General features: G+C 44.4%; 1 protein-coding gene across 2 annotated transcripts; it reads right to left on the bottom strand.

Annotated features, from left to right (window-relative positions):
- Position 1: 1 nt before the first annotated feature.
- tdrd12 (tudor domain containing 12) lies at positions 2 to 27,966 on the bottom strand. Of its 2 annotated transcripts, XM_014125573.2 has the most exons (35): positions 27,884 to 27,966; positions 27,156 to 27,209; positions 26,832 to 26,999; positions 26,436 to 26,572; positions 26,140 to 26,262; positions 25,945 to 26,000; positions 25,718 to 25,803; positions 25,398 to 25,620; positions 25,171 to 25,244; positions 24,946 to 25,058; positions 24,755 to 24,826; positions 24,606 to 24,660; positions 24,283 to 24,407; positions 22,857 to 23,001; positions 22,571 to 22,678; positions 21,980 to 22,165; positions 21,457 to 21,610; positions 21,223 to 21,350; positions 20,517 to 20,708; positions 19,728 to 19,856; positions 19,351 to 19,468; positions 19,016 to 19,155; positions 18,541 to 18,761; positions 18,196 to 18,277; positions 17,827 to 18,008; positions 17,385 to 17,592; positions 14,057 to 14,149; positions 13,624 to 13,799; positions 12,802 to 13,323; positions 12,367 to 12,434; positions 9,461 to 9,566; positions 7,641 to 7,754; positions 7,230 to 7,383; positions 6,910 to 6,970; positions 2 to 1,576 (listed from the first exon to the last, which is right to left on the bottom strand). In XM_014125573.2, exons 2-35 carry the CDS (start codon positions 27,177 to 27,179, stop codon positions 1,509 to 1,511), a joined length of 4,611 nt encoding a protein of 1,536 aa, XP_013981048.2. In that variant the 5' UTR covers positions 27,180 to 27,209; positions 27,884 to 27,966; the 3' UTR covers positions 2 to 1,508. The 2 variants fall into 2 exon arrangements, with proteins under 2 accessions (XP_013981048.2, XP_045544385.1); XM_045688429.1 differs by lacking the exon at positions 6,910 to 6,970.

The raw sequence follows: 27,966 nt of genomic DNA, 5'->3' as shown, positions 1-27,966 counted from the left end.
ATTCCAAAACCATTGCACTTTAATTGAAAAATCACAGAAGAAATGCAGGTAGTCTGGAAGAACGATAGTCTTAAATTGATTAATGGTCATTTAGATTCTTGAAAAAAAAAAAAAAGTTACATAATGGAGCTTTAAATGCCTCATGAGCAAAGCACAACCGTCGGTCTTTGTCATAACCCAAAATATTTGTTTTTATTACACTATTGTTTACAAATGACAATAATGTAAACAACAATGTATAGCTTGGATGTCATGGACTGTTGGATGTCATGGACTGTTGGATGTCATGGACTGGTCCTCTCAGTTGGTAGAGCATGTCTCTTGCAACAAACACCAGGATAGGTGGTTCAATTCCTAGGACCACTCATACGTAAATTAATGATGCACGAAGCACGCATGACTAAGTCGCTGTGGATAAAAGCATCTGGTAAATGGCATATATACTGTTAGTCCTTGCACCTAGAACGCAGTCTATGAATTTGAGGGGTTACATTTTACTAGCCCCATCCCTCAGCTCTATGCCAAAACAAGTGACAGGGCAGCAGTTTTTCGAATCCCAGAATGTAGCTTTAAATCTGTACATTTGTCAAGTAGACACTTGCTTGAAACCAAGAACTGGTTCACAAATTTGAGTTTGCTTGAAATTGAACGTAACTTAAACCTATAACAAAACTGATTTGCGTTTTACCTAACAACTATGTGTGAAAACGCTTATTGTAATTGTCCAGTCAAAATCTCCCTTAAAAGTTCAGTTAACTCTTACCAAAATAATTTTGTTAACTCATCCTATACTCATGTGGCCAAAGCATAAATTGGAGGGGGGAAACACTTCAAAGACCCCACCTCAAACAGATAGTTTCAGAAACGCCTTCCATTTCTTCATAGAGGATGATGAGCTGGCCAATCAGCAGTCTACTTGCTTGAATATTTTTTATGACGGGTCAACGGACACACCATTCTGTTTGTTGAGGTACGCCCACATCATTCCAACACAGGAAAGCTGCTTTTTAACATACTTTAAAAAATACTTCAGGATTTTGGCAATGAGGCCCTTTATCCACTTCCCCAGAGTCATATGAACTGGAGGATATCATTGTTATATCTGTGTCCAGTATGAAGGAAGTTAAAGAGTGTTTCGTAAGCCAATTCTAACTAGCGTTAACACAATGACTGGATGTCTATGGGTATCTGCTAGTTTGGCAATTCCTTAGTAGTAAATACTTTGATGTACCAGTGTCGTAACAGATTTGAATACGCCGTCATTATTCTCAATTCACTTGTGTTGAGTCTGATAGCATAACATCAAAAAATCTTTAAACAACAAACCTGAAAACATGGAATTGTCATATGAAATGTGCTAAAATAGCCAAAGAGATGCGTCCTTCAAGCAGACATGAACGAAAAGTGTATAATAACTAACTGGCTGAATTTATGTATTTTTGGGGGATTGGCACTAGGTTCTTCTCAGTTGATTAGAGGGAGGATCGATGAGGGCCGTCTGTCTGCAGTCAGTCACTGCTACTGTCTGAGCTCACGTAGCAGCCTTCCTCCCCAGTGTGCCCCACAAAGCAGAGACCTGGGGAACACCAGCAACAGAACAAGGTGGTCAGTCAGAACTACACTGTATATGAAAAAGTATGTGGACACCCCTTCAAATGAGTGGATTCAGCTATTTCAGCCACACCGTTGCTGACAGGTGTATAAAATTGAGCACACAGCCATGCAATCTCTATAGACAAACATTGGCAGTAGAATGCCCTTACTGAAGAGCTCAGTGACTTTCAACGTGGCACCGTCATAGGATGCAACCTTTCCAACAAGTCAGTTCGTCAAATTTCTACCTTGCTAGAGCTTCCCCAGTCAACTGTAAGTGCAGTTATTGTGAAGTGGAAACATCTAAGGAGCAACAACAGCTCAGCCGCGAATTGGTAGGCTACACAAGCTCACAGAATGGGACCACCGAGTGCTGAAGCACGTAAACATTATCTGTCCTCGGTTGCAACACTTACTACCGAGTTCCAAACTGCCTCTGTAAGCAACGTCAGCACAAGCCCAGTTCATTGGGAGTTTCCTGAAATGGGTTTCCATGGCCGAGCAGCCACACACAAGCCTAAGATCACCATGTGCAATGCCAAGCGTCGGCTGGATTGGTGTAAACCTGGCCGCCATTGGAGCAGTGGAAACGCGTTCTCTGGGAGTGATGAATCACGCTTCACCATCTGGCTGTCCGATGAACGAATCTGGGTTTGGCGGATGCCAGGAGAACGCTACCTGCCAGAATGCAGTGCCAACTGTAAAGTTTGGTGGATGAGGAATAATGGTCTGCGGCGGTTTTTCATGGTTCAGGCTAGGCACCTTACATCCAGTGAAGGGAAGTCAATGCTACAGCATATGCCAGGAGAACGCTACCTGCCCAAATGGCGTCTTGCTTTTCCCCAACAAAGTTCATCCAAAACCACACCCCGTTAATCAGAGGGGCGTTCTACTACGCTTCCATTGGCTAGCTAGCGTTGTCTCACTCACAGGCGATCAGAGCAGAGACAGTGACCTTCCAAGGTAAGGATGGAAAGTGTAATTTAACAATTAGCTTCCTACCGTAATGCAGGCCTATTATATCATGTTTGGTAACATTTGCCCATGTATTTATTTTCAGAATTTGAATGAGTTGTAAAAATGTCTCAGAGAACTCTTCTGAATTCCCTTAACGTTACTAGCTCGGTATTTGAAGTTATATTATCATTAGTAGTCTATTATCATGTAAAAACACTTATTATTCATAATTTCTCAAATATTTATTAGCTAATCATTCAGTCGAACACTATGCTACAGCCATTGAATGTCTTTGAGCGTTAAGGGACATTAATGGCTAGCTCAGTCCACGACATTATATTATTATATTTTTGAACCTTGAAATACAAGGGAAAATGTTATTAAATCAGTGACAAAATTCGCACTGCGATATTCACTTCCGAACTTTGAGACTTGGAGAGCTCGCAAAGAATTGTAGGATGCCCCTCTGAATAACTGGGCGTGGTTTTGGCAAAACTGCATTAGGAAAAAGACACACCGGAATGCAGCGCCAACTGTAAAGTTTGATGGAGGAGGAATAATGGTCTGGGGATGTTTTTCATGGATCGAGCAAAGCCCCTTAGTTTCAGTGAAGGGAAATGTTAACGCTACAGCATACAATGACATTCTAGACAATTCTGTGGCAACAGTTGGGAAGGCCCTTTCCTGTTTCAGCATTACAATGTCCCCATGCACAAAGCGAGGTCCATACAAAAATGGTTTGTCGAGATACGTGTGGAAGAACTTAACTGGCCAGCACAAAGCCCTGACCTCAACACCATTGAGATGAATTGGAATGCTGACTGCGAGCCAGGACTAATCGCCCAACATCAGTGCCTGACCTCACCTATGCTCTTGAGGCTGAATGGAAGCAAGTCCCTGCAGAAATATTCCAACATCTAGTGGAAGGCCTTCCCAGAAGAGTGGAGGCTGTTATAGCAGCAAAGGGGGGGGGGACCAACTCCATATTAATGCCCATAAGTTTGGAATGTGATGTTTGATGTGTCCACATACTTTTGATAATGTAGTTTGTTGTTTTCTCTATGGCAAATTTTTATATATTTTTTATTTCACCTTTATTTAACCAGGTAGGCCAGTTGAGAACAAGTTCTCATTTACAACTGCGACCTGGCCAAGACAAAGCAAAGCAGTGCGATAAAAACAACAGAGTTACACATAAACAAACGTACAGTCAATAACACAATAGAAAAATCTATGTACAGTGTGTGCAAATGTAGAAGAGTAGGGAGGTAAGGCAATAAATAGGCCATAGAGGTGAAACAATTACAATTTAGCATTAACACTGAAGTGATAGATGTGCAGATGATTATGTCAAAGTAGAGATACTGGGGTGCAAAAGAGCAAGAGGGTAAGTAATAATATGGGGATGAGGTAGATGGGTGTGCTATTTACAGATTGGTTGTGTACAGGTACAGTGATTGGCAAGCTGCTCTGACAGCTGTTGCTTAAAGTTAGAGAGGGAGATATAAGTCTCCAGCTTCAGTGATTTTTGCAATTCGTTCCAGTCATTGGCAGCAGAGAACTGGAAGGAAAGGCGGCCAAAGGAAGTGTTGGCTTTGGGGATGACCAGTGAAATATACAGTTGAAGTCGGAAGTTTACATACACTGTAGCCAAATACATTTAAACTCAGTTTTACAATTCCTGACATTTAATCCTAGTAAAAATTCCCTGTTTTAGGATCACCACTTTATTTTAAGAATGTGAAATGTCTGAATAATAGTAGAGAGAATTATTTATTTCAACTTTTATTTCTTTCATCACCTTCCCAGGGGGTCAGAAGTTTACATACACTCAATTAGTATTTGGTAGCATTGCCTTTAAATTGCTTAACATGGGTCAAATGTTTCGGGTAGCCTTCCACAAGCTTCCCACAATAAGTTGGGTGAATTTTGGCCCATTCATCCTGACAGAGCTGATGTAACTAAGGTTTGTAGGCCTCCTTGCTCACACACACTTTTTCAGTTCTGCCCACAAATTTTCTACATGATTGAGGTCAGGGCTTTGTAATGGCCAGTCTAATACCTTGACTTTGTTGTCCTTAAAAGCCATTTTACCACAACTTTGGAAGGATGCTTGGGGTCATTGTCCATTTGGAAGACCCATTTGCGACCAAGCTTTAACTTCAGACTGATGTCTTGAGATGTTGCTTCAATATATCCACAACATTTTCCTTCTTCATGAGGCCATCTATTTTGTGAAGTGCACTAGTACCTCCTGCAGCAAAGCACCCCCACAACATGATGCTGCCACCCCCATGCTTCACGGTTGGGATGGTGTTCTTCGGCTTGCAAGCCTCCACCTTTTTCCTCCTAACATAACGATGGTCATTATGGCCAAACAGTTCTATTTTTGTTTCATCAGATCAGAGGACATTTCTCCAAAAAGTACGATCTTTGTCCCCATGTGCAGTTGCAAACTGTAGTCTGGCGGATTTTATGGCGGTTTTGGAGCAGGGGCTTCTTCCGTGCTGAGTGGCCTTTCAGGTTATGTCGATATAGGATTTGTTTTACTGTGGATATAGATACTGTTGTGCTGGTTTCCTCCAGCATCTTCACAAGGTCATTTTCTGTTGTTCTGGGGCCAGCCAATGAGAGCATATAAGTCGCAGTGGTGGGTAGTATATGGGGCTTTGGTGACAAAACGGATGGCACTGTGATAGACTACATCCAATTTGGTGAGTAGAGTGTTGGAGGCTATTTTCTAAATGACATCGCCGAAGTCAGGGATCGGTAGGATAGTCAGTTTTACGAGGGTATGTTTGGCAGCATGAGTGAAGGAGGTTTTGTTGCGAAATAGGAAGCTGTTTCTAGATTTAATTTTGGAATGGAGATGCTTAATGTGAGTCTGGAAGGAGAGTTTGCAGTCTAACTAGACACCTAGGTATTTGTAGTTGTCCACATATTCTAAGTCAGAACCGTCCAGAGTAGTGATGCTAGTTGAGCGGGCGGGTGCGGGCAGCAATCGGTTGAAGAGCACGCACTTAGTTTTACTAGCATTTAAAAGCAGTTGGAGGCCACGGAAGGAGTGTTGTATGGCATCGAAGCTCGTCTGAAGGTTTGTTAACACAGTGTCCAAAGAAGGGCCAGATGTATACAGAATGGTGTCGTCTGCGTAGAGGTGGATCAGAGAATCACCAGCAGCAAGAGCGACATCATTTATATATACACAGAGAAAAGAGTCGGCCTGAGAATTGAACCCTGTGGAACCCCCATAGAGACTGCCAGAGGTCCGGACAACAGGCCCTCCGATTTGACACACTGAATTCTATCTGAGAAGTAGTTGGTGAACCAGGCGAAGCAGTCATTAAAAAACCCAAGGTTATGTTGTCTGCCGATAAGAACGCGGTGATTGACAGAGTCGAACGCCTTGGCCAGGTCGACGAAAACGGCTGCACAGCACTGTCTTTTATCGATGGCGGTTATGATATCGTTTAGGACCTTGAGCGTGGCTGAGGTGCACCCATGACCAGCTTGGAAACCAGATTGCATAGCGGAGAAGGTACGGTGGGATTTGAAATGGTCGGTGATCTGTTTGTTAACTTGGCTTTCGAAGACTTTAGAAAGGCAGGGCAGGATGGATATAGGTCTACAACAGTTTGGGTATATTTGAAGAGGGGGATGACCGCGGCAGCTTTCCAAATGTTTGGGATCTCAGACGATACAAAACAGAGGTTGAACAGGCTAGTAATAGGGGTTGCAACAATTTTAGCGTATAAGTTTAGAAAGAGAGGGTCCAGATTGTCTAGCCCAGCTGATTTGTAGGGATCCAGATTTTTCAGAACATCAGCTGTCTGGATGTGTGTAAAGGAGAAGCTGCTGCAGGGGGTGTAGAGCTGTTGGCCGGGGTAGGGGTAGCCAGGTGGAAAGCATGGCCAGCCGTAGAAAAATGCTTATTGAAACTATCGATTATCGTATATTTATTGGTGGTGACACTGTTTCCTATCCTCAGTGCAGTGGGCAGCTGGGAAGAGGTGCTCTTATTCTCCATGGACTTTAGTGTCCCAAAACGTTTTGGAATTAGTGCAACAGGATGCACATTTCTGTTTGAAAAAGCTAGCCTTTGCTTTCCTAACTGACTGAGTATATTGGTTCCTGACTTCTCTGAAAAGTTGCATATTGCGGGTGTGTGAAAGCATTACTGGAGCCTCCTTGTCATTTTAAGAGGCTTGATACAATGATAGAAAGCGAGTGAAGCTAGTTAAAGGTTTAATAAATATATTTTAAAAAAGTGAAAGAGCTTTGGGACGGTAGCTAACTGACTGCAAATAAACATAAATAACTAGCTTCTGGAATGTAGTGCAAATGATTCTAAAATCTTACCATTTGAAGTCTTCTTTTCATCTTCCTCAAATCGGTCGAAATCCAAACTAACAAAAGCACTCTGAGGACATCACAATTCACCTTAATCAATATTCATTATGAATAAACAACGAGGCATGACATCTACTAGAACATTCTGTTACTGTAAACAGAACTCTGACAACTCCTCATCTGGAAGGTCATGTCTTGTATTTTTTTTGTTCTCAAATGTCAAAAGGACTAAATATCCAAAGTATGTTTACCTACAGGTATTGCTAGCTGTACAAAGGAGGTTTGGAGATAGACATAATATATTTTTTCCCTCTAATGAAAAGCACTACCTTTTGCTTGAGGAGCATCTTCCAGTCTCCCCTCTCCTGTTTGACGAGCCTGATGACTGGCTCATTGCACTTCATCTCCCAGGAGCACCTCTCTGCAGTGACGTTACTGTGGAGCTCCAGGTCAGCACGATAAGGCCTGTCATTCACACACGCACTAGAGGCAATAGTTAGAGATTAAATATTATCAAATGAAATGCTTCCCTCATTTGTGATGCCAGGAATTACAGCCCCAATGTTGACTTCATCCTGCACACACAATGATACCTTGCACAGGGAGTTATTTAAAATTGAAAAAAGATTTACATAGAATAGAAACATTAACAGCTCAGCACTTGCCTCAAGCTACTTAAGATGTTTTTTTAAATGTATGTTCAGGTGGTTGAAAGGACACATGACAGACATTCAACAGACCTGTACACCACTCTGTCAGGGAAGAATTCACATCTCTGATCTACTGGTTCTCTGAGCTTTATGTTCAGTGTGACTGTGTCATCTCTCTGGAACCACTTGATCTGTGGATGGAAACTGAAAAAGACTAACTAAATGTAAATCTGTGATGGATTGGAGTCAGTTCAGTCAATTTATATATACTGCTCAAAAAAATAAAGGGAACACTTAAACAACACAATGTAACTCCAAGTCAATCACACTTCTGTGAAATCAAACTGTCCACTTAGGAAGCAACACTGATTGACAATAAATTTCACATGCTGTTGTGCAAATGGAATAGACAACAGGTGGAAATTATAGGCAATTAGCAAGACACCCCCAATAAAGGAGTGGTTCTGCAGACCACTTCTCAGTTCCTATGCTTCCTGTGTGATGTTTTGGTCACTTTTGAATGCTGGCGGTGCTTTCACTCTAGTGGTAGCATGAGACGGAGTCTACAACCCACACAAGTGGCTCAGGTAGTGCAGCTCATCCAGGATGGCACATCAATGCGAGCTGTGGCAAGAAGGTTTGCTGTGTTTGTCAGCGTAGTGTCCAGAGCATGGAGGCGCTACCAGGAGACAGGCCAGTACATCAGGAGACGTGGAGGAGGCCGTAGGAGGGCAACAACCCAGCAGCAGGACCGCTACCTCCGCCTTTGTGCAAGGAGGAGCAGGAGGAGCACTGCCAGAGCCCTGCAAAATGACCTCCAGCAGGCCACAAATGTGCATGTGTCTGCTCAAACGGTAAGAAACAGACTCCATGAGGGTGGTATGAGGGCCCGACGTCCACAGGTGGGGGTTGTGCTTACAGCCCAACACCGTGCAGGACGTTTGGCATTTGCCAGAGAACACCAAGATTGGCAAATTCGCCACTGGCGCCCTGTGCTCTTCAAAGATGAAAGCAGGTTCACACTGAGCACGTGACAGACATGACAGAGTCTGGAGACGCCGTGGAGAACGTTCTGCTACCTGCAACATCCTCCAGCATGACCGGTTTGGCGGTGGGGTGGCATTTCTCATGGTGTGGGGTGGCATTTCTTTGGGGGGGCCGCACAGCCCTCCATGTGCTCGCCAGAGGTAGCCTGACTGCCATTGGGTACCGAGATGAGATCCTCAGACCCCTTGTGAGACCATATGCTGGTGCGGTTGGCCCTGGGTTCCTCCTAATGCAAGAAAATGATAGACCTCGTGGCTGGAGTGTGTCAGCAGTTCCTGCAAGAGGAAGGCATTGATGCTATGGACTGGCCCGCCCATTCCCCAGACCTGAATCCAATTGAGCACATCTGGGACATCATGTCTCGCTCCATCCACCAACGCCACGTTGCACCACAGACTGTCCAGGAGTTGGCGGATGCTTTAGTCCAGGTCTGGGAGGAGATCCCTCAGGAGACCATCCGCCACCTCATCAGTAGCATGCCCAGGCGTTGTAGGGAGGTCATACAGGCACGTGGAGGCCACACACACTACTGAGCCTCATTTTGACTTGTTTTAAGGACATTACATCAAAGTTGAATCAGCCTGTAGTGTGGTTTTCCACTTTAATTTTGAGTGTGACTCCAAATCCAGACCTCCATGGGTTGATAAATTGGATTTCCATTGATTATTTTTGTGTGATTTTGTCGTCAGCACATTCAACTATGTAAAGAAAAAAGTATTTAATAAGATTATTTCTTTCATTCAGATCTAGGATGTGTTATTTTAGTGTTCCCTTTATTTTTTGGAGCAGTGTATTTATTAACTGAATTTAACACAAACAGAAAGCTTCATTTGAATATTCAGAAATATAAGGGATACGTGTACCTCAAATACCGTTTTGGTGCATCCACAGCAACCTTGTCAACACTGATGACTTTCTCACCGTTGATGACTTGCTGGCCGTTGACTTGCTTCTCATCGACCAAATTACCTGAATAAGACAAATCAAACTTTGTCACATGCGCCGAATATAACAAGTGTAGACCTTTCCGTGAAATGCTTAATTACAAGCCCTTAACCAACAGTGCAGTTCAAGAAGAGTTAAGAAAATACTTACCAAATAAACTAAAGTAAAAAATTATAAAAACACAGTGTGCGGGGGTACAGCTTAGAGGTAATTTGTAAATGTAGGTAGGGGTGAAGTGACAATGCATAGATAAGAAACAGCGGGTTGCAACAAATGGAGGAGGGGGGGGGCGGGGGTCAATGTAATAGTCCGGTGGCCATTTGATTAATTGTTCAGCAGTCTTATGGCTTGAGGGTAGAAGCTGTTAAGGAGCTTTTTGGTCCTAGACTTGGCGCTCCGGTACCGCTTGCCGTGCGGTAGCAGAGAAAACAGTCTATGACTTGGGTGTTATGGGCTTTCCTCTGACACCGCCTATTATATAGGTCCTGGATTGCAGGAAGCTTGGCCCCAGTGATGTACTGGGTCATCCGCACTACCCTCTATAACGCCTTACGGTCAGATGCTGAGCAGTTGCCATACCAGGCAGTGATGCAACCGGTCAGGATGCTCTCGATGGTGCAGCTGTAGAACTATGAAGATCTGGAGACCCTTAATATATTTTTCAGTCTCCTGATGGGGAAAAGGTTTTGTTCTGCCCTCTTCATGACTGTATTGGTGTGTTTGGACCATGATAGATCGTTGGTGATGTGGACACCAAGGAACTTGAAACTCTCGACCCGCTCCACTACAGCCCCGTTGATGTTAATGAGGCCTGTTCGGCCTGCCTTTTCCTGTAGTCCACAATCAGCTCCTTTGTCTTGCTCACATTGAGGGAGAGGTTGTTGTGCTGAGGGAGAGGTGGTTGTCTGACCTCCTCCCTATAGGCTGCCTCATCGTTGTCGGTGATCAGGCCTACCACTTGAGTCATCAGCAAACTTAATGATGGTGTTGGAGTCGTGTTTGGCCACCCAGTTGTGGGTGAACAGGGAGTACAGGAGGGGACTAAGTACACACCCGAGAGGCCCCAGTGTTGAGGATCAGTGTGGCAGACGTGTCGTTGCCTACCCTTACCACCTCGGGGCTGCCTGTCAGGAAGTCCAAGATCCAGTTGCAGAGGGAGGTGTTTATTTCCAGGGTCCTTAGCTTAGTGATGAGCTTTGTGGGTGTAACCGGTGTGAAATGGCTAGCTAGTTAGCAGGGTGCTCGCTAATAGCGTTTCAATCGGTGACGTCACTCGCTCTGAGACCTTGAAGTAGTTGTTCCCCTTGCTCTACAAGGGCCGAAGCTTTTGTGGAGCGATGGGTAACGATGTGTCGAGGGTGGCTGTTGTCGATGTGTGCAGAGGCTCCCTGGTTCGAGTCCAGGTAGGGGCGAGGAGAGGGACAGAAGCTATACTGTTACAGGGCACTATGGTGTTGAAGACTGAGCTGTAGTCAATGAACAGCATTCTCACATAGGTGTTCCTTTAGTCCTGGTGGGAAAGGTCAGTGTGGGGTGCGATTGCCTTATCTGTGATCTGTTGGGGCGGTATGCAAATTGGAGTGGGTCTAGGGTATCCGGGAGGATGCTGTTGATGTAAGCCATGACCAGACTTTCAAAGCACTTCATGGCAACCGACGTGAGTGCTACGGGGCGGTAATCATTTAGGCAGGTTACCTTCGCTTCCTTGGGCACAGGGACTATGGTGGTCTGCTTGAAACATGTAGGTATTACAGAGTCAGTCAGGGAGAGGTTGACAATGTCAGTGAAGACACTTGCCAGTTGGTCTGCACATGATAAGAGTACACGTCCTGGTAAACCATATGGCCCCGTGGCTTTGTGAATGTTGACCTGTCTAAAAGTCTTGCTCACGTCGGCTACCGAGAGCGTTATTAGACAGTTATTACCCAGAACAGCTGGTGCTCTTGTGCATGCTTCAGTGTTGCTTGCCTCGAATCGAGCATAAAAGGCATTTAGCTCATCTGGTTGGCTCGCGTTACTGGGCAGCTCGCGTCTGGGTTTCCCTTTATAGTCCGTAATAGTTTTCAAGCCCTGCCACATCCGACGAGCATCAGAGCCGGTGTAGTAGGATTCAATCTTAATCCTGTATTGACGCTTTGCTTGTTTGATGGGTAGTCTGAGGGCATAGCAGGATTTCTTATAGGTGTCCGGATTAATGTCCCACTCCTTGAAAGCGGCAGCTCTAGCCTTTAGCTCGATGCGGATGTTGCCTGTAATCCATGGCTTCTGGTTGGGATATGTACGTACGGTCACTGTGGGGACGACGTCGTAAATGCACATATTGATGAAGCCGACGACTGAGGTGGAATACTCCTGATTGCCATTGGATGAATCCCAGAACATATTCCAGTCTGTGCTAGCAAAACAGTCCTGTAGTGTAGCATCCCGGTCATCTGACCATTTCCGTATTGAGCGAGTCACTGGTACTTCCTGCTTTAGTTTTTGCTTGTAAGCAGGAATCAGGTGGATATAATTATAGTCAGATTTGCCAAATGGAGGGTGGGAAGAGCTTTGTATGCATCTGTGTGTGGAGTAAAGGTGGTCTAGAGTTTTTTCCCCCTCTGGTTGCACATGTGACATGCTTGGAGTAGTATGAAGAGCCAGCCTTATGTGGTACAACAATGGTGAATGGCATAGTAGACTACTCAAAATATTTGAGTCTTTCTACATCTTTGTTGATCATTATCTGTTTTCAACAATAGTGAATGTTGTGGTTCAACAGACATACAGGAAATGTACTTTTTGTACATTGTTGATCACTATCAAACTAAAATAGTTTTCATACCATTTTCAATGGGGCGGGGAACTGCAGAAATCCAGTCTTTGGGGGTGAATCCTTGTAGAGCTGTATGCCTGCATGACAACACAAGTCTTGTGAACATCACATGTTGAAGTGAGATTAATGCAACACTAGCCATTGATCCCAGATAGAGCACTCAGCACAGATGTAAGCCTAAGAATACTAGCTAAATCAACTTTTTCCCACGTCATTTCAATGAAATTATGTTGAACCAATGTGTAATAGACGTTAAATTGACGTCTGTGGCCAGTGGGATATCACAGGTCGGGTGCGGAGCCACACTGTATAGTGAAAGAATCAAACATTAGAAAATGTATTTTTATTGACCAACTGCATCAAAGAAAAACAATAGTAAGAACAGTAAGCGAGCAGTTAGGAAGAAGCCCCTGTTTCCCAGTGAAAATGAAGAAGAACACCAACCTCCGTGTTTGAGTGGCGCCTTGGAGGTTAGCTATGAGGCTCCTCCATTGCTCCATTTTGGGGTCATTGTGCGTGGTTGTTGGGGCAGGTAACTGTGGCTCGCTAGTTGTTGGGAGTGGGGCAGATATCTGGGCTTCGCTAGGTGTTGGGAGAGGGGAAGGTATCTGGGCCCTGTCCATGAGTGTTGGTAGTTGAGCCTCGCTTGGATCAGGAACTGCTGCTAATGGGGCCTCCTGTGGCTTGGGCGAGAGCTGGGTCGGGTATACAAAGACATGGTTCATCCGAGGCTGGGGTGCATGAGCAAAGACCTTCTGGTCCATCTGGTGCAGAGCTGCTGAGGCCTTCATATGGCACTGGGACAAGTCTGTCTGGGCATGAAGCACAGACGTTTGGGTCTGGGGCAGGTCTACAGAAACCTCCTGGCCACAGTGTAAGCGCTCGACAGCTGCCCTCATCCTGTGGACCAGGGCCTCCTCTGCAGCCTGCACCTTGTCCTCCAAGGTCACCCCAGAGTCATCCGGCCTAACAAACAAACCAAGCAGACCCGAGTCACGACACACAATCATAATAGTTTGGTAATGCAGTGGTCTCATTAAGTACTGAGGAGAAAAAAATTGAATGACCGCCATGTCCTATCTGACATAACTCCCATATCTGCACATAGCCCCTGGTGTAGCAGCATCCATTTTAACATGCTGTATTACATTGTGCCGTATTATAAGTGAAGAATGCTGTTGGATGTCAGTGTACAGTATCTTGTATTATGGAGGTCCCATGGTGCCAAAAGCCTGGTTACCCATGGGCATAGAGGACTGAACTCACACCGTGGTGAGCGGGGCATCCCCAGCACTGGCTCCAGGCCCAGCCCCCTGGCAGAGCTCCTTCAGCAGGTCCAGGTGCTGAGGGTTACAGGTGCCCATCCCCGTGCTCAGGATCTCAGCGTGGACGTTGTACTCATTTATGAAGGTCTTCAGACCTGGTAGTCGGGTCATCCGCACCTGAGAACAAAGCACATTTTTACATTTTAGTAATTTTGCAGACGCTCTTATCCTGAGCCATTTACTGGAACAATTAGAGTTAAATGCCTTGCATAGACAGATTTTACACCTAGTCAGCTCTAGGATTCGAACCAGCAACCTTTCGTTTACTGGCCTAACGCTCTTAACCGCTAGTCTACCTGCCGCACCAGGATTAAGTGTTTGTGTTGAAGATTTGTTGAAATTCAGCTGTCTGTAGTTGGAGTAGAAGAACCTACCATGGGATCGACGAAGACCGTGTTTCCCAAACACAGAACAACCTTGGCTTGGTGCTGCAGGCCTTTGATCTTCTGACTGATGGCCCTGGTGACCTGAAACCACACCATTAGAATAATGTCACTGTAACTTGTTGTTCTAGAGTCATTAGTTAAACACTTTGAAAAGGTAAGGTCCAACAATAGCAATTGGCATTCACAATACGAGTCTCAGCAATCACAATTATGTCCTGAATCTATTCCACCACGCCCAGAAATCTGTTCCTTTTATTCTCTGTCCCCAACGCACTAGACGACCAGTTCTTATAGCCTTCAGCCATAACCTTTTCCTACTCCGGTGATGTAGAGGTTAACACAGGCCCTGTTTGCCCCCAGTTTCACTCCTATTCCCCAGGCGCTATCATTTGTTGACTTCTGTAACCGTAAAAGTCTTGGTTTCATGCATGTTATCCAGAAGCCTCCTCCCTAAGTGTGTTTAATTCACTACTTTAGCACACTCCGCCAACCCTGATGTCCTAGCAGTGTCTGAATCCTGGCTTAGGAAGGCCACCAAAAATTCTGAAATTTCCATTCCCTTTCTACAACATTTTCCAAAAAGATAGAACTGCCAAAAGGGGTGGAGTTGCAATCTACTGCAGAGATAGTCTGCAGAGTTCTGTCATGCTCTCCAGGTCTGTGCCCAAACAGTTCGAGCTTCTACATTCAAAAATCCACCTTTCCAGAAAGAAGTCTCACTGTTGCCGCTTGTTATAGACCCCCCAGCTGTGCCCTGGACACCATATGTGAAATAATTGCCCCCCCATTTATCTTCAGAGTTCGTACTGTTAGGTGACCTAAACCGAGATATGCTTAACACCCTGGCCATCCTACAATCTAAACTAGATTCCCTCAATCTCACACAAATTATCAAGGAACCTACCAGGTACAACCCTAAATCCGTAAACACGGGCACCCTCATAGATATCATCCTGACCAACTTGCCCTCTAAATACACCTCTGCTGTCTTCAACCAGGAGCTCAGCGATCACTGCCTGCGTCTGTAATGGGTCCGCGGGCAACGACCACCCCTCATCACTGTCAAACGCTCCCTAAAACACTTCAGCGAGCAGGCCTTTCTGATCGAAGTGGCCCGGGTATCCTGGAAGGATATTGACCTCATTCCATCAGTAGAGGATGCCTGGTTATTCTTTAAAAGTGCTTTCCTCACCACCTTAAAAAAAGCATGCCCCATTCCAAAAAAATTGAACTAAGAACAGATACAGCCCTTGGTTCACTCCAGACTTGACCAGCACAAAAAAATCCTGTGGCATACTACATTAGCATCGAATAGACCGCGCGATATGCAACTTTTCAGGGAAGTTAGGAACCAATATACACAGGCAGTTAGGAAAGCAAAGGCTAGCTTTTTCAAACAAAAATGTGCATCCTGTAACACAAACTCAAAAAAGTTCTGGGCCACTGTAAAGTCCATGGAGAATAAGAGCACCTCCTCACAGCTGCCCACTGCACTGAGGATAAGAAACACTGTCACCACCGATAAATCCACTATAATTGAGAATTTCAATAAGCATTTTTCTACAGCTGGCCATGCTTTCCACCTGGCTACCCCTACTGCAGCAAACAGCTCTGCACCGCCCACAGCAACTTTCCCAAGTCTCCCACACTTCTCCTTCACCCAAATCCAGATAGCTGATGTTCTGAAAGAGCTGAAAAATCTGGACCCCTACAAATCAGCTGGGCTAGACAATCTGGACCCGCTCTAAAATTATCCGCCGCAATTGTTGCAACCCCTATTACTAGCCTGTTCAACCTCTCATTCGTATTGTCACAGATCCCTAAAGATTGGAAAGATGCCACGGTCATCCCCCTCTTCAAAAGGGGAAGATACTCCAGACCCAGACTGTTACAGACCTATGTCTATCTTACCCTGCCTTTCTAAAGTCTTTGAAAGCCAAGTTAACAAACAGATGACCTACCATTTAGAATCCCACCGTACCTTCTCTGCGATGCAATCTGGTTTCCGAGCTGGTCATGGGTGCACCTCAGCCACGCTCAAGGTCATAAATGATATCATAACCGCCATCGATAAAAGACAGTACTGTGCAGCCATCTTCGTCGACCTGGCCAAGGTTTCGACTCTGGCAATCACCGCATTCTTATCAGCAGACTCAACAGCCTTGGTTTCTCAAATGACAACTTCTCACCAACAACTTCTCAGATAGAATTCAGTGTAAAATCGGAGGGCCTGTTGTCCGGACCTCTGGCAGTCTCTATGGGGGTTCCACAGGGTTCAATTCTCAGGCCGACTCTTTTCTCTGTGTATATATATTTATGATGTCGCTCTTGCTGCTGGCGATTCTCTGATCCACCTCTACGCAGATGACACCATTCTGTATACATCTGGCCCTTCTTTGGACACTGTTAACTACCCTCCAGACGAGCTTCGATGCCATACAACACTCTTTCCGTGGCCTCCAACTGCTCTTAAATGCAAGTAAAACTAAATGCATGCTCTTCAACTGATCGCTGCTCGCACCCGCCCGCCCGTCTAGCTTCACTACTCTGGACTGTTCGAACTTAGGTATTTATAGTTGTCCACATATTCTAAGTGTCTGGCTAGACTAAACTCCCTTTCCAGACTCACATTAAGCATCTAGAATCGGCTTCCTATTTCTCAACAAAGCCTCCTTCACTTATGCTGCTAAACATACCCTCGTAAAACTGACTATCCTACCGATCCTTGACTTCGGCAATGTCATATACAAAATAGCCTCCAACACACTGTCTTTGCTAGGTAAAGCCCCGCCTTATCTCAGCTCACTGGTCACAGTAGCAACACCCACCCATAGCATGCGCTCCAGTAGGTATATTTCACTGGTCATCCCCAAAGCCAACTCCTCCTTTGGCCGCCTTTCCTTCCAGTTCTCTGCTGCCAATGATTGGAACGAATTGCAAAAATCACTGAAGCTGGAGACATATCTCCCTCACTAACTTTAAGCATCAGATGTCAGAGCAGCTTACCGATCACTGCACCTGTACACAGCCCATCTGTAAATAGCCCACCCAACTACCTCATCCCCATATTTTGTGTCGCAAGGGCTTTGCATTATCTTGGCCAGGTCGCAGTTGTAAATGAGAACTTGTTCTCAACTGGCCTACCTGGTTAAATAATCGTGAAATTATTATTATTATTAATCTCAACACATAATTTTAGCTTCTGTAACATAGTTCATGGTCTTTGGTTCTAATCATTTAAATGTTCTATCGCTAAAGATGAGCTCCCAAAAAGTGAGTGAGAAAGAGCCCAGTGAGTGCAGCCTGTGTAAGAGACCTTGGGGTTCCATTTGACCTCAGCGTCGATGGGCATGGCCCTGCAGACAATGATTTCCAAAGCCTGGGGCGGCAGTGTGTGGAACTGGGCCGGCAGCTGCAGCAGCTGGTGGGACTTCACCTCCTGCTCACGCCCCTCATCCAGGAACAGAGCCCTCACGTTGCAGAACATCCACTCACCCTTGTCCGGCACCGAAGTCACCCGCACCCTGCATGACAGGTAGGAGAGGAGCAGTGGGAGGAGTTGTTAAGGAACGAGAGGTAGAGTGGCATTGGGTTGATATGTGACAAAAGCATTTGACCCAACCAGAGGATTTGGACTACACTTCACTGCATGTAACCATTACTTGGCATGTTGTTTAAACCTGCTTCATGGCCATATCACATACATCATCAGTTATGAAAGTGACTGAATTAATGTTGTTTGGTGTTTGTTTTCTGACCTGTGGTAGACCTCATCCTCTTGTACTCCGTACAGCCCTCCCTCCAGAACCTCCTTAGCACCCAGCTTCTCAGCGGCGTAGTATGTAGTCATCTCTGCTGCCAGGCTCTCATAACTGTCCTCCTTCTTACTCACAATGCGTCCGTAGTAGACGGAAGCAGTCTTGATGAACAAGGGCAGAACCTTTCAAACGTAAGAGTGAAAAAAAAATACATTTCTTCATTTGTATACATTCAGATAGCATATTAAGCTATATTACACCTGTGATCTCATTGGAAAAGCTTGAGAGGATATGTCCAACTTTGGCATGTGTTCTTGCCTGATATCTACACCCCCGAAACAAGTGTTATCATATAATATGCTGACTCACCACAATAGTTCCAGAGTCTGGTTGCAGTGGCTGGTCTGTTATGGGGCTGATGCAGTGTCGATAAGAACATACACTGCTGTCCCTGCAATACAGCAAGAGTCACATTAAGCACTACATAAAGAATATCAGGTGCCACCTATTGCTGCTGTGCCCTTGAGCAAAGCAATGAATTACAAAACTATAAAGTTCTATTCTTAAGTGCATAGAACAAGTAAAGTACCCAAATTCAAGGTTCAGGTCATGTCTGAGTATTGTAACATGCATAACAGCAAATCAAATCTAGCTTTATTATCCCATAGAGAAATGCTCTTGACAGAGTATTGTCTGCATCTCAGCTGCACTGACCTGCAGAAGCCAAAGCTCTTGAGGTAGCTGCACAGAGGCCTGTCTGACTTCTGTTCCTCCTTAGCCCGCAGGACTCCCTGGGCAAAGTGCAGCAGCTCTGGAGGCAGCGAGGCCTCAGTACGCTTTAGGTAGCGCAGGACCCCGATTACGTGACGGGCATTCCTCTCAGATAGCAGCAGCACCGACTTGGCAGGGTGGGCCGTGCTCTCTGCAGCACGCTCCTGTCAATCACAGAACCCAATATGAAAAGGAATTCACAAAGAAGACTATCCTCATATAGTCAAAGACACACACTTACACGGGTGCCATCTGAATAAGTTATGTAAAAGCAGACCACTCAGGGCCATCTTCTGACTTGAGATCTGCCCGCTAAACTAGACGTCTCCCAGAAAAAGTTAGAGCTGTGCACGCTTCTCTCAGCTCTGAATCCAGGACTGAGCAAGAGAAAGAACATATTAGTTTGTCCTAACGTTACCTTGTCTGAAAGGTTCTGGAAGTTCTGGGACATGCAGAACAGACGGCTGCCGAACAGCTTAGGTGAGCTTGGGAAGCCGTAGTGCACAACACACGTAGCATCACAGATACCCAAAGACTTCATACACTCATTGGTGGTGACTGGTAGACAAGGAAAGAAAAACAGGTCAGATTGGACAATGGGCAAATTGGAGAAAAAAAATTGAGACAAGCTGACTTTCAAACAAGCAAACTGAGCTGACCTGGCAGACTATGCAATAAAATGGAAATATGTATGATATTTTTATTCATTGCAACTGTCAACTCCTAAGAAAATGCAATTGTGCGTCAGTTCACCCAGAATGACATGAGTGCCAGGTCCAATGGGCTTCTTCCACTGCTCAGTCACAAAGTCAAACTGGTAGGTTAACTCCTCATGGACCTTCAGGGAGAACGCCGATGTGCTTGAAACAGCCTGAATGACAGATACAAGGAACAAACATTTAGTTGACTAAATATACATGAACACTGTATTTTTTGTTTTTCTAGTGCTGTACACTTGTGGTAAGACATCCAAAAATAAAGGTTGCAAAATGCAAATCTTACAAGTTTTAAAATTTAGCAATGTCTTTTTCTTTCTATAGTACCCCGTACCAGCAGGAGACAGGACATCCAAAAATAAGGTTGCCAAAATAACATCTCTTTGTTCTAGAGCTATAGATTGCTGTAGTTACCTTGAAGACATGCTCGGCCTCTTCAGAAGAGTTGGTGATGACGAGGGTCTTCTGGGCCACGTCGGGGGTGAAGTCCAGTGCCCCGAGCAGGACAGAGATCTTAGTGCAGTCCAGACACAACAGGATAATCTTGGGGGAGGCAGAAGAAAGATGAGAAAGCTTTCTATTTTTTTACTTTTTATTGAAGAACATATACATGAGTGAAACTTTGCTTTGAGAGACTTTTAGACCTTGTTTGACTCTTGGACCCTTCCTCCCTTACTAAAAGTAATGACTAGTCTAAATGAGATACGATGAAAGCAGGTTTACTGCCCCATTACATAGCTTTAATCAATCACAAATCCAACCTGCAGGCCCTTCAAATCAGAGATAGCTACACACTTAAAGGGATAGTTCAGACAAAATCTATTTTGAGTGGAATTACCCTTAACTTGAGTTGTTTCTGAAGGCCCAAAGTGACAGAATCCACAATAATCTATTACATTTAGTTTAAAGTGTTTTTTAGGATGTTTCTGCTTGCGATGCAGCTTTGCTAACATCGGTCTGGCTGTTTACATTCATGAATTTGGAAGAGGCTAATTATGCTAGATCCTGGCTGTGGCAGAAGTAAACAATCGATTATTGCTGATTCTGTCACTATAGGCCTTCAGACAACTCAAAGTAAGGGTAATTCCACTTAAATATAGATTTTGCCTGAACTATCGCTTTAACCAGCTCTCTGATGGTGGAGACCCTCCAACCTTTGTAGGTTTTCAGATTTATTTTGTTGTCAGTCCTCTCAAAACTGACCTGGTGCACATTTCCATAGAGTGCGGCCTCCTCCATCACTGTGACGACAACGGTGGGGTTGCTCATGTGGTTGTGGAGCAGGCCCTCCAGGTGGCGGCTCCAGCGCTTTCCCACTGCGATGATCTGTCTGGGGCACGACACACGCTCCTCGCTGGCTGTCACCCTCTGGAAGTGCTGCAGGATGGTGGTCATCTGAGGAAAGGAGGAGAACAGTCAGACAAACTGCTGAGGAGACAGTGGCGAGGGAGGAAAACAGACGAGACTGAGCTTTTTTGGGGTATTGTATTAGGATCCCCATTAGCTGTTGCGAAAGCCACATCTACTCTTCCTGGGGTCCACACAGAACATGAAATAATACAGAACATTAATAGACAAGAACAGCTCAAGGACAGAAATACATATATAAAAAAAAAACAGCACACACAACCTACATATCAGTACATACACACAAAATATCTAGGTCAAATAGGGGAGAAGAGGTCTGCCGTGAGGTGTTGCCTTTGAAGCGCAGATGACCGGGATTACTGCTTTAAGCAGTTGAAAGCACTGGAGTCTGGTCTAGTTGTATTACCCCCTGGTGACAGGGGTTTGAGTGCCATCTTGGCTATTTTCCTGTCTGTGCCTCCCTCTTTACCATGTGCATCTCCCGCTCTCTCCTTTTGTACGGTCCTATCACTACAGTTGAAGAACAGTCAGTGTCTCTCACCTCATCCGGGGCTCTAGAAAAGAGCAGGTCCACTTCGTCCAGCGCCAGGTGACACAGCCGCAGGAACAGGAAACAGTGCAAACGCAGCAGACGCACAAGGCTGAATGGAGTGGTCACCACCACCTGGCCTGGAGATACACACACAGCAGGAGAGGATTGTAATACTCCTGTCTGTCTGTCTGTCTGTCTGTCAGTCAAACTTAACTGTCCTGATCCTGTGAATAATGGTCTTACAGTTGTTCTGGATCTTAACGGTCTTTGCCTCGTCCTTTCCCAGTCCCAACAGTATGACCATGGGGTGGAGAACCTGGACGGTCTGGCTCTCCTCCAGAAGGTCAATCACAGTCTGGGCTTTCTCCCACCCCGGGCACAGGATCACCGCTATGGGCTGAAGGACACCGCATACAATGTGGTATTAGATAAACTGGAATAAACACAAATGGATCCTTTAAATGCAGATTTGTCAGCAGAAAACCATGCCTGACTTACTGGTCATAGTTAGGTAGGTTACTGCTGTTTGCCATGGAACCCTAACAAACCAATTAAACACCCAGATTTCTACATACTACTTTGTCTACATAGAGTGGAATGAAAGAAGCTGCAGAGGCCTGTGCCAAAACTAAGATTTTCAACTGTCTAATTGAAGCCAGACAATTTTATTAGGGGGCAAACAGAGATAGTAATCCACCACAATAATAGCAGGGGAAACACTGGAAATCGCACCATTCCTGTCTAGTGCTCTACTTGCTCAACTCACCCCGGTACGAGAAGAGAGGGCGCTGAAGACGGAGGAGAGCTGCATGTGGGCCAGGAACGGTGGGATGTAGGTGAGGGGCTGGTCTCCGCTGTGGGAGATGAGGACCGTGTCACAGCCCCTGGCCACCGCCGGCCAGCAGTAACTCTCAGCCACAGACGGGCCGACATACTTTTTCCTCATCAAGATCTGAAAAGGAACACGATGCACATACCAGTCTTCATGACATACTAGTCTAGACATTTACAGATTTTTCACTTAGTCAGCTTGGGGATTAGAACAAGCGACCTTCGGTTATTGGCCCAATGCTCTTAACTACTAGGCTACCTGCTGCCCATGCGACAGGACATTATTATTACCTAAGATCTTCAGGGTAAAATGTTGAACAGTCATTTCAAATGTTCAACTATTTACATTTATACTGAACAATCTCAACTTCCATTATCATATTCCTAACATCACATTTTCACAGTTGTAAATACATTTACTTTATAGTCATTTAGCAGGCGCTCTTATCCAGAGCAATGTACAGCGCTCAGTGCATTCAAAATACGTTCCATTCGAATGTTAGAACATAGTTGAAAGCAAACCAACCCTCCGGAAGGTGTCAGTGATTGGAGCATTGGCCAGACTGGTGCAGGGGTCCAGAGTAAAGGCAGAATGCACCATTATCCCACTCCTGCTTGGATCAGTATGGACAATCTGACATGAGGAACACATTTAAATCAGTCATGCACAGTAGATATTATTGTATGTGCACAAAACATGTCAATACATTTGGTGAAAGCTACCCAAGAAGGAAGTGAAGAGTATATCTGCATCCAGTCCATGGATGATTATTTACATTTTTTGTATAAATGAAGGTTGATTCGATGCTTACAGTGACTTCTGATGAGTCTACATCTGGGTTCAGAGAGTCAGGGTTTAGCAACTGCAACAACCGAGCACAGACGAGCTCCTCCTCAATGGTTGGCTGCTCTGTGAAGACAAACTCTTGTGTCCGGTCTTCTAGGTCACTAGGAGTACTGGAAACACAGATTACACTTTAGTACAGACATTCACATTAATAACAAAAATATAAACGCAACATGTAAAGTGTTGGTTCCATGTTTCATGACCTGAAATAAAGAAATCCCTAACACTTTCCATACGCTCAAAAAGCTTACTACTCTCAAATGTGCACAAATGTGTTTACATCTCTGTTAGTAAGCATTTCTCCTTTGTCAAGATAATCCATCCACCTGACAGGTGTGACATATCAAGAAGCTGATTAAACAGCATGATCATTACACAGGTGCACCTTGTGCTGGGGACAATAAAAGGCTACCTTAAAATGTGCAGTTTTGTCAGACAACAATGCCACAGATGTCTCAAGTTGAGGGCGCATGCAGTTGGCATGCTAACTGCAGGAATGTTCACCAGAGCTGTTGCCAGAGAATGTAATGTTCATTTCTCTACCATAAGCCGCCTCCAATGTCATTTTAGAGAATTTAGCAGTACGTCCAAGTGGCCTCACACCCGCAGACCACGTGCATGGCGTCATGTGGGTGAGCGTTTGCTGATGTCAACGGTGTGAACAGAGTGCCCCATGGTGGCGGTATGGTATGGACGGACAACGAGCACAATTGCATTTTATCAATGGTAATTTGAATGAACAGAAATACTGTGACAAGATCATGAGGCTCCTTTAAGTTCTGTGACTGACAGATACATATCTGTATTCCCAGTCATGTGAAATCCATAGATTAGGGCCTAATGAATTTTATTTCAAATTGACTGATTTCCTCATATGAACTAAAGTCTTTGAAAATTGTTGCATGTTCCGTTTATGTTCAGTATATAAATATAAAAAAAAACGTTCACCCAAGAAATTCAACAAAGTTTAATTGTGAGAAAACACACATATCACTTGTCTTAGCTTTTAATGTGATATACTTTTGTTCAGTGCATTGTCGATCCACAGGTTGACTTTCACCGTTACTATAAAAGCATTCAGCAGATGGCGCTTTAAAACAACTCTGACCAATTCACTAACTTACATATGGGCCAAGTCATGGTTGAAAGCGAGGTAGCATTAGAATACAAAACAAATGTGAGCAGTAGTGGTAAACTGATGGTTGTGGTTGAAAGGATGGCAGCAGTTTATTTCATTTGACCATTTAAAATACATAAATGTCACACCATGCAACAGATACACATGCCAATATTGTTGAGGATTAAAGTGACAAGACTTTTTTTTCTCCATTGAGGTCCTCTAATTAGAACAAAGAATGTGAGTGGTAGTGGCTGGAGGGTTGTGTTCATACCATACAGCCGTTTCAGTCTGTTGTCCGGTCTGTTGAGCTGCAGTGACCGGCTCTTCCTCTGCTTTCTCCGTGATCGCAGAGATCCTCTGAACACCACGTTCCTCCTTCTGTTCAATAAGCTCAGTCTGACAATTAAACAAAGGTGCTTTACAGCATTAGTCCACGTCTCTTTTTGACCCAAGATCCACTACGGGGATTCCATTTTGTTTCACATAGTGCAAAAGTTTGGGCACTCACGACTTAGAAACATGTGAAGCAGAGTTCTTGTGCAAGTGAATTTTTACAAAAACGAGAACGGCCATTGAGATCATCCAGAAACTCACGTTGGGAATAGCAGCCCTTTGAGTGCTCGAAGCAGGATTCAGAAACTTCATGAATCTGTCGAGATCGAGAACAAGTAAGAATTTTATTAAATGTCATTCAAAGCAGATTAGAACCGTAGCATGAAAGTAGAAGACTAAAGCATTCTCACCTTAACAGATTCAGACTTTTGAACAGTTCTGACACAAGAGATGTGTCGGTGTCCTCTCCGGGCTCGTCATAGCTGAAAGAAGAACGCTATGATTAAAGACAACAATGTGATATTATCATACTACAAAAGGCAGTCCCACTGCCAAATGACCTGTAGAGCAATAAAACATTAACTAAACCTATAGAACAAACCTCTCGTCTTCGTCGCCATCAATCTCTGAAAACGTCTTGGATTTCTTGTTCTGCTGCTGCGCTGCCTTCTTTTTTCCTCCCTCTAAGGGATTTCTTCCATTTTCTAGACTTTTCTGTAAAACAACAAGTAAATAACATAACAGTGTTGATTTCACAAGATAGAACTTTTTGTTTGGGCCATGATTCCAACTGCTGCACCTTATTGAGGGTAAAATAGTCAGTCACCTTTGGATTTGATACCTCATTGGAAGCCGTCGATGCCTCTTTCACAGATGTCGTTAGCTGGCACTGATCAGCCACTAAAGAGATCAATAAAGAAAGTTCAATGAAGAAAATCTTACTAAGAGTTTCCCCCTCAAGTTCATGCAGTGATATTTTACAACGGGAACTTTTTGGAAGACATAATAAACTGCTATTAATGAAGACTTCACAATAACTGAAGGTGCATTCACCTTGATTATGAACGATTGTGTCCTGCTGCCGGAGCAGGAAATCTGAAAGTGATCGTACGGTGCAGCCGTCAGTAGCCAGGAAGTTCTGAGTTTCAGAAAAGATGTCACAAGCCAAGACGGCTGGGGATCTATCAACAACACCATTTTTTCCACTGGTTTGATGGGCCTTCTGGCTTGTGAAGTACGCAAACTTCTTTGAGACCAGATCGTCGTTCACACAGATCTAGAGAGATAACCATCTTTTAGCTTCAAAGTTGTATAGAAAAACTGTGATAGCTAGTTATGGGAGGCATCACCACTGATTGTATGTTGTACAATACCTTGACATTTTTGACTGTCAAGTAGAGCTCAATGGCAATGCAATCTGCCTGTGTTTCACACAACACTGCCTCCATCTCGGTAGAAGCTTCAGGTCAGAGAATCGAACAGAGAGCACAGTTAGGACTGATATACAGCAATGAGACTCCAGCACTACGAACTGTGGTTTCTCAATTACTCAATTCAGTGATCTCGATTGAAACTGACCTTGCAGGAGAGGATTACGTACCTTGTAAGAGATTGTGCAAATAGCGTGTGGCAGAGCTGTCCCATTGCGTTGATGGTCTAGAATGAAAACAAGAGCTCTATAGAGTGAGTAGTAATAACTACTAACAAAGGTGATTTTAATAGTACACAATAATTACAGTCATTTTTATGCATATTTCAGTGCATCAATTTATTCGGCAGTGCAGTCCACCCTTACATGAGCTCAGCTTTCTCCAGGCAGTCTCCAGACACATGCAGCGTCATGGGATGAACACCAGCGAGCTGAAACTTCCTCACCCAGAAGGGCAGCTGCAAAAACGTATCTAACAGAGCCCGAATCCTGGGGAAGAACGGAAGGGCTCCATGATCAGCCAATTACATTTCATGACATACATTAATCAAGTGCAAAACCAAGAAGATGGCCAAAAACTGTCAGAAGTCGAGAGCCTTTTTGGTTGCCCTTTGCATCAGCTGGCACAATGGGGATGAGTGAGTAAGTGAATTAGGACATACTCATCTGAGCTGACGATGACACGCTCTCCGTGGTCAACTAGGAAACACATGGCCTGGGTTCCAACGGTGCCCAGGAAAAGAGACTCAACGATGGCTCGGCACCAGCTCCTTAGGGCAGACCAGTACACCACACACACCTGGGGAACAACACAATGATGATGCTCATTTTTTTCATATAGCAGTGTAGTAACTAGTCAGTCAACTAATAGATTCATTTATCATTCATGAGCTATGCCAGTCAGGCAGATCTGTAAACGCACATTCACTTTCAAAAACAAGAAATGTCTTTCATCAAGTGCCATATACTCAAGTTGATTACCCTAAACTCAAGATACTAAAACAAACATTCCACAGATTACATTTAACTCTGATCACCCTCTCCACACAGATTATTACCTGTCCCGCCTCTATAGTTGAGGGTTTGATCTTCTGCACATCTAGGTTGACCTCATGATAGAAAAGGTTCATTTTCATTTGCAGATCATCATATTTTTTTTTATTCTCGACCGCTTCTATCCCTGGACCCTTCACAAACCGACCCCACAGACAGGACGGGTTCTCCACCTGTCAAAGAAAACATGGTGGTGAAACCGTTTTCAATTTGTAAAGCAACAACCTTATTATGGGAAACAACACATTTGCAAGGTAACGAAGACAGCCCACTGGCAATCTAGATAGTTGCAATTTTGTGTGGAATAGCATGCATAGATACCTACTTACTTTCAACATATTTATTTCAAGCATGATTTCAACCGTCACTGACAGTTTAGTCACCTGCAAGACATGGGGTTCAAATTCAGAAAACTACTGTAGCTAGCAAAATGTACATAATTTATCTGGATTTGCTACACGCATATATTTACTGCAAGGTAGCTAGCTAGCTCACCTTGTTTGTTTAGCAACTTTACTTACACTAGCAACTTAAATGTACATTTTCCTTCAAATGTAAAAGTCTGCTTTTGGTTGCTACATATTTGGTTGTTAGTTGTGCATTTCTCTGATTAAGCTAATTTAGCTAGAAAGCTGAATGATTTGAAAGTGTATCGGGGAAAGTCGAAATGCAGTCTGGGTAGTTACAAAAAGGTAATTGTTAATTATGATACACTTTGCAGTGCCAACGACCGCTGTAACGATATAAAAAGGTATTTGCATGATCGCTTACAAACATTTAGTGACATGCTGGCTGTCGTGCATGACAAACAATTGGTATTAGTTGCTACCTTGTTTTGAAACTGAATGAAGTTATCAGCTGAAAGTCATTACTGCATAAATTCATGGTCGGTCAAATCAATGAGGTTCAGGTTCAAACGTATCGAGCTCATACAATTTTGCCCAACATCACTGTCATGAGTAAAGTCAGAGAGGAAGAGCGAAGCCTAGACAATAAGATATATAATATTTGGTACAGCATCGTATTCCGTCTGAGGTTAGGTAGCTATGTTTCTTACCTGTTTCAACGGATTCCGAGCGCGAACGTGTAGTTGTAGAGACTGCGCATCATCACGACCGCACCGTGGTGAAGACTCGAGAA

This window comes from Salmo salar, chromosome ssa10 (genome assembly GCF_905237065.1).
Source record: "Salmo salar chromosome ssa10, Ssal_v3.1, whole genome shotgun sequence".
Lineage (NCBI taxonomy): Eukaryota > Metazoa > Chordata > Actinopteri > Salmoniformes > Salmonidae > Salmo > Salmo salar.
This window is presented reverse-complemented; position numbering and strand designations above follow the sequence as displayed.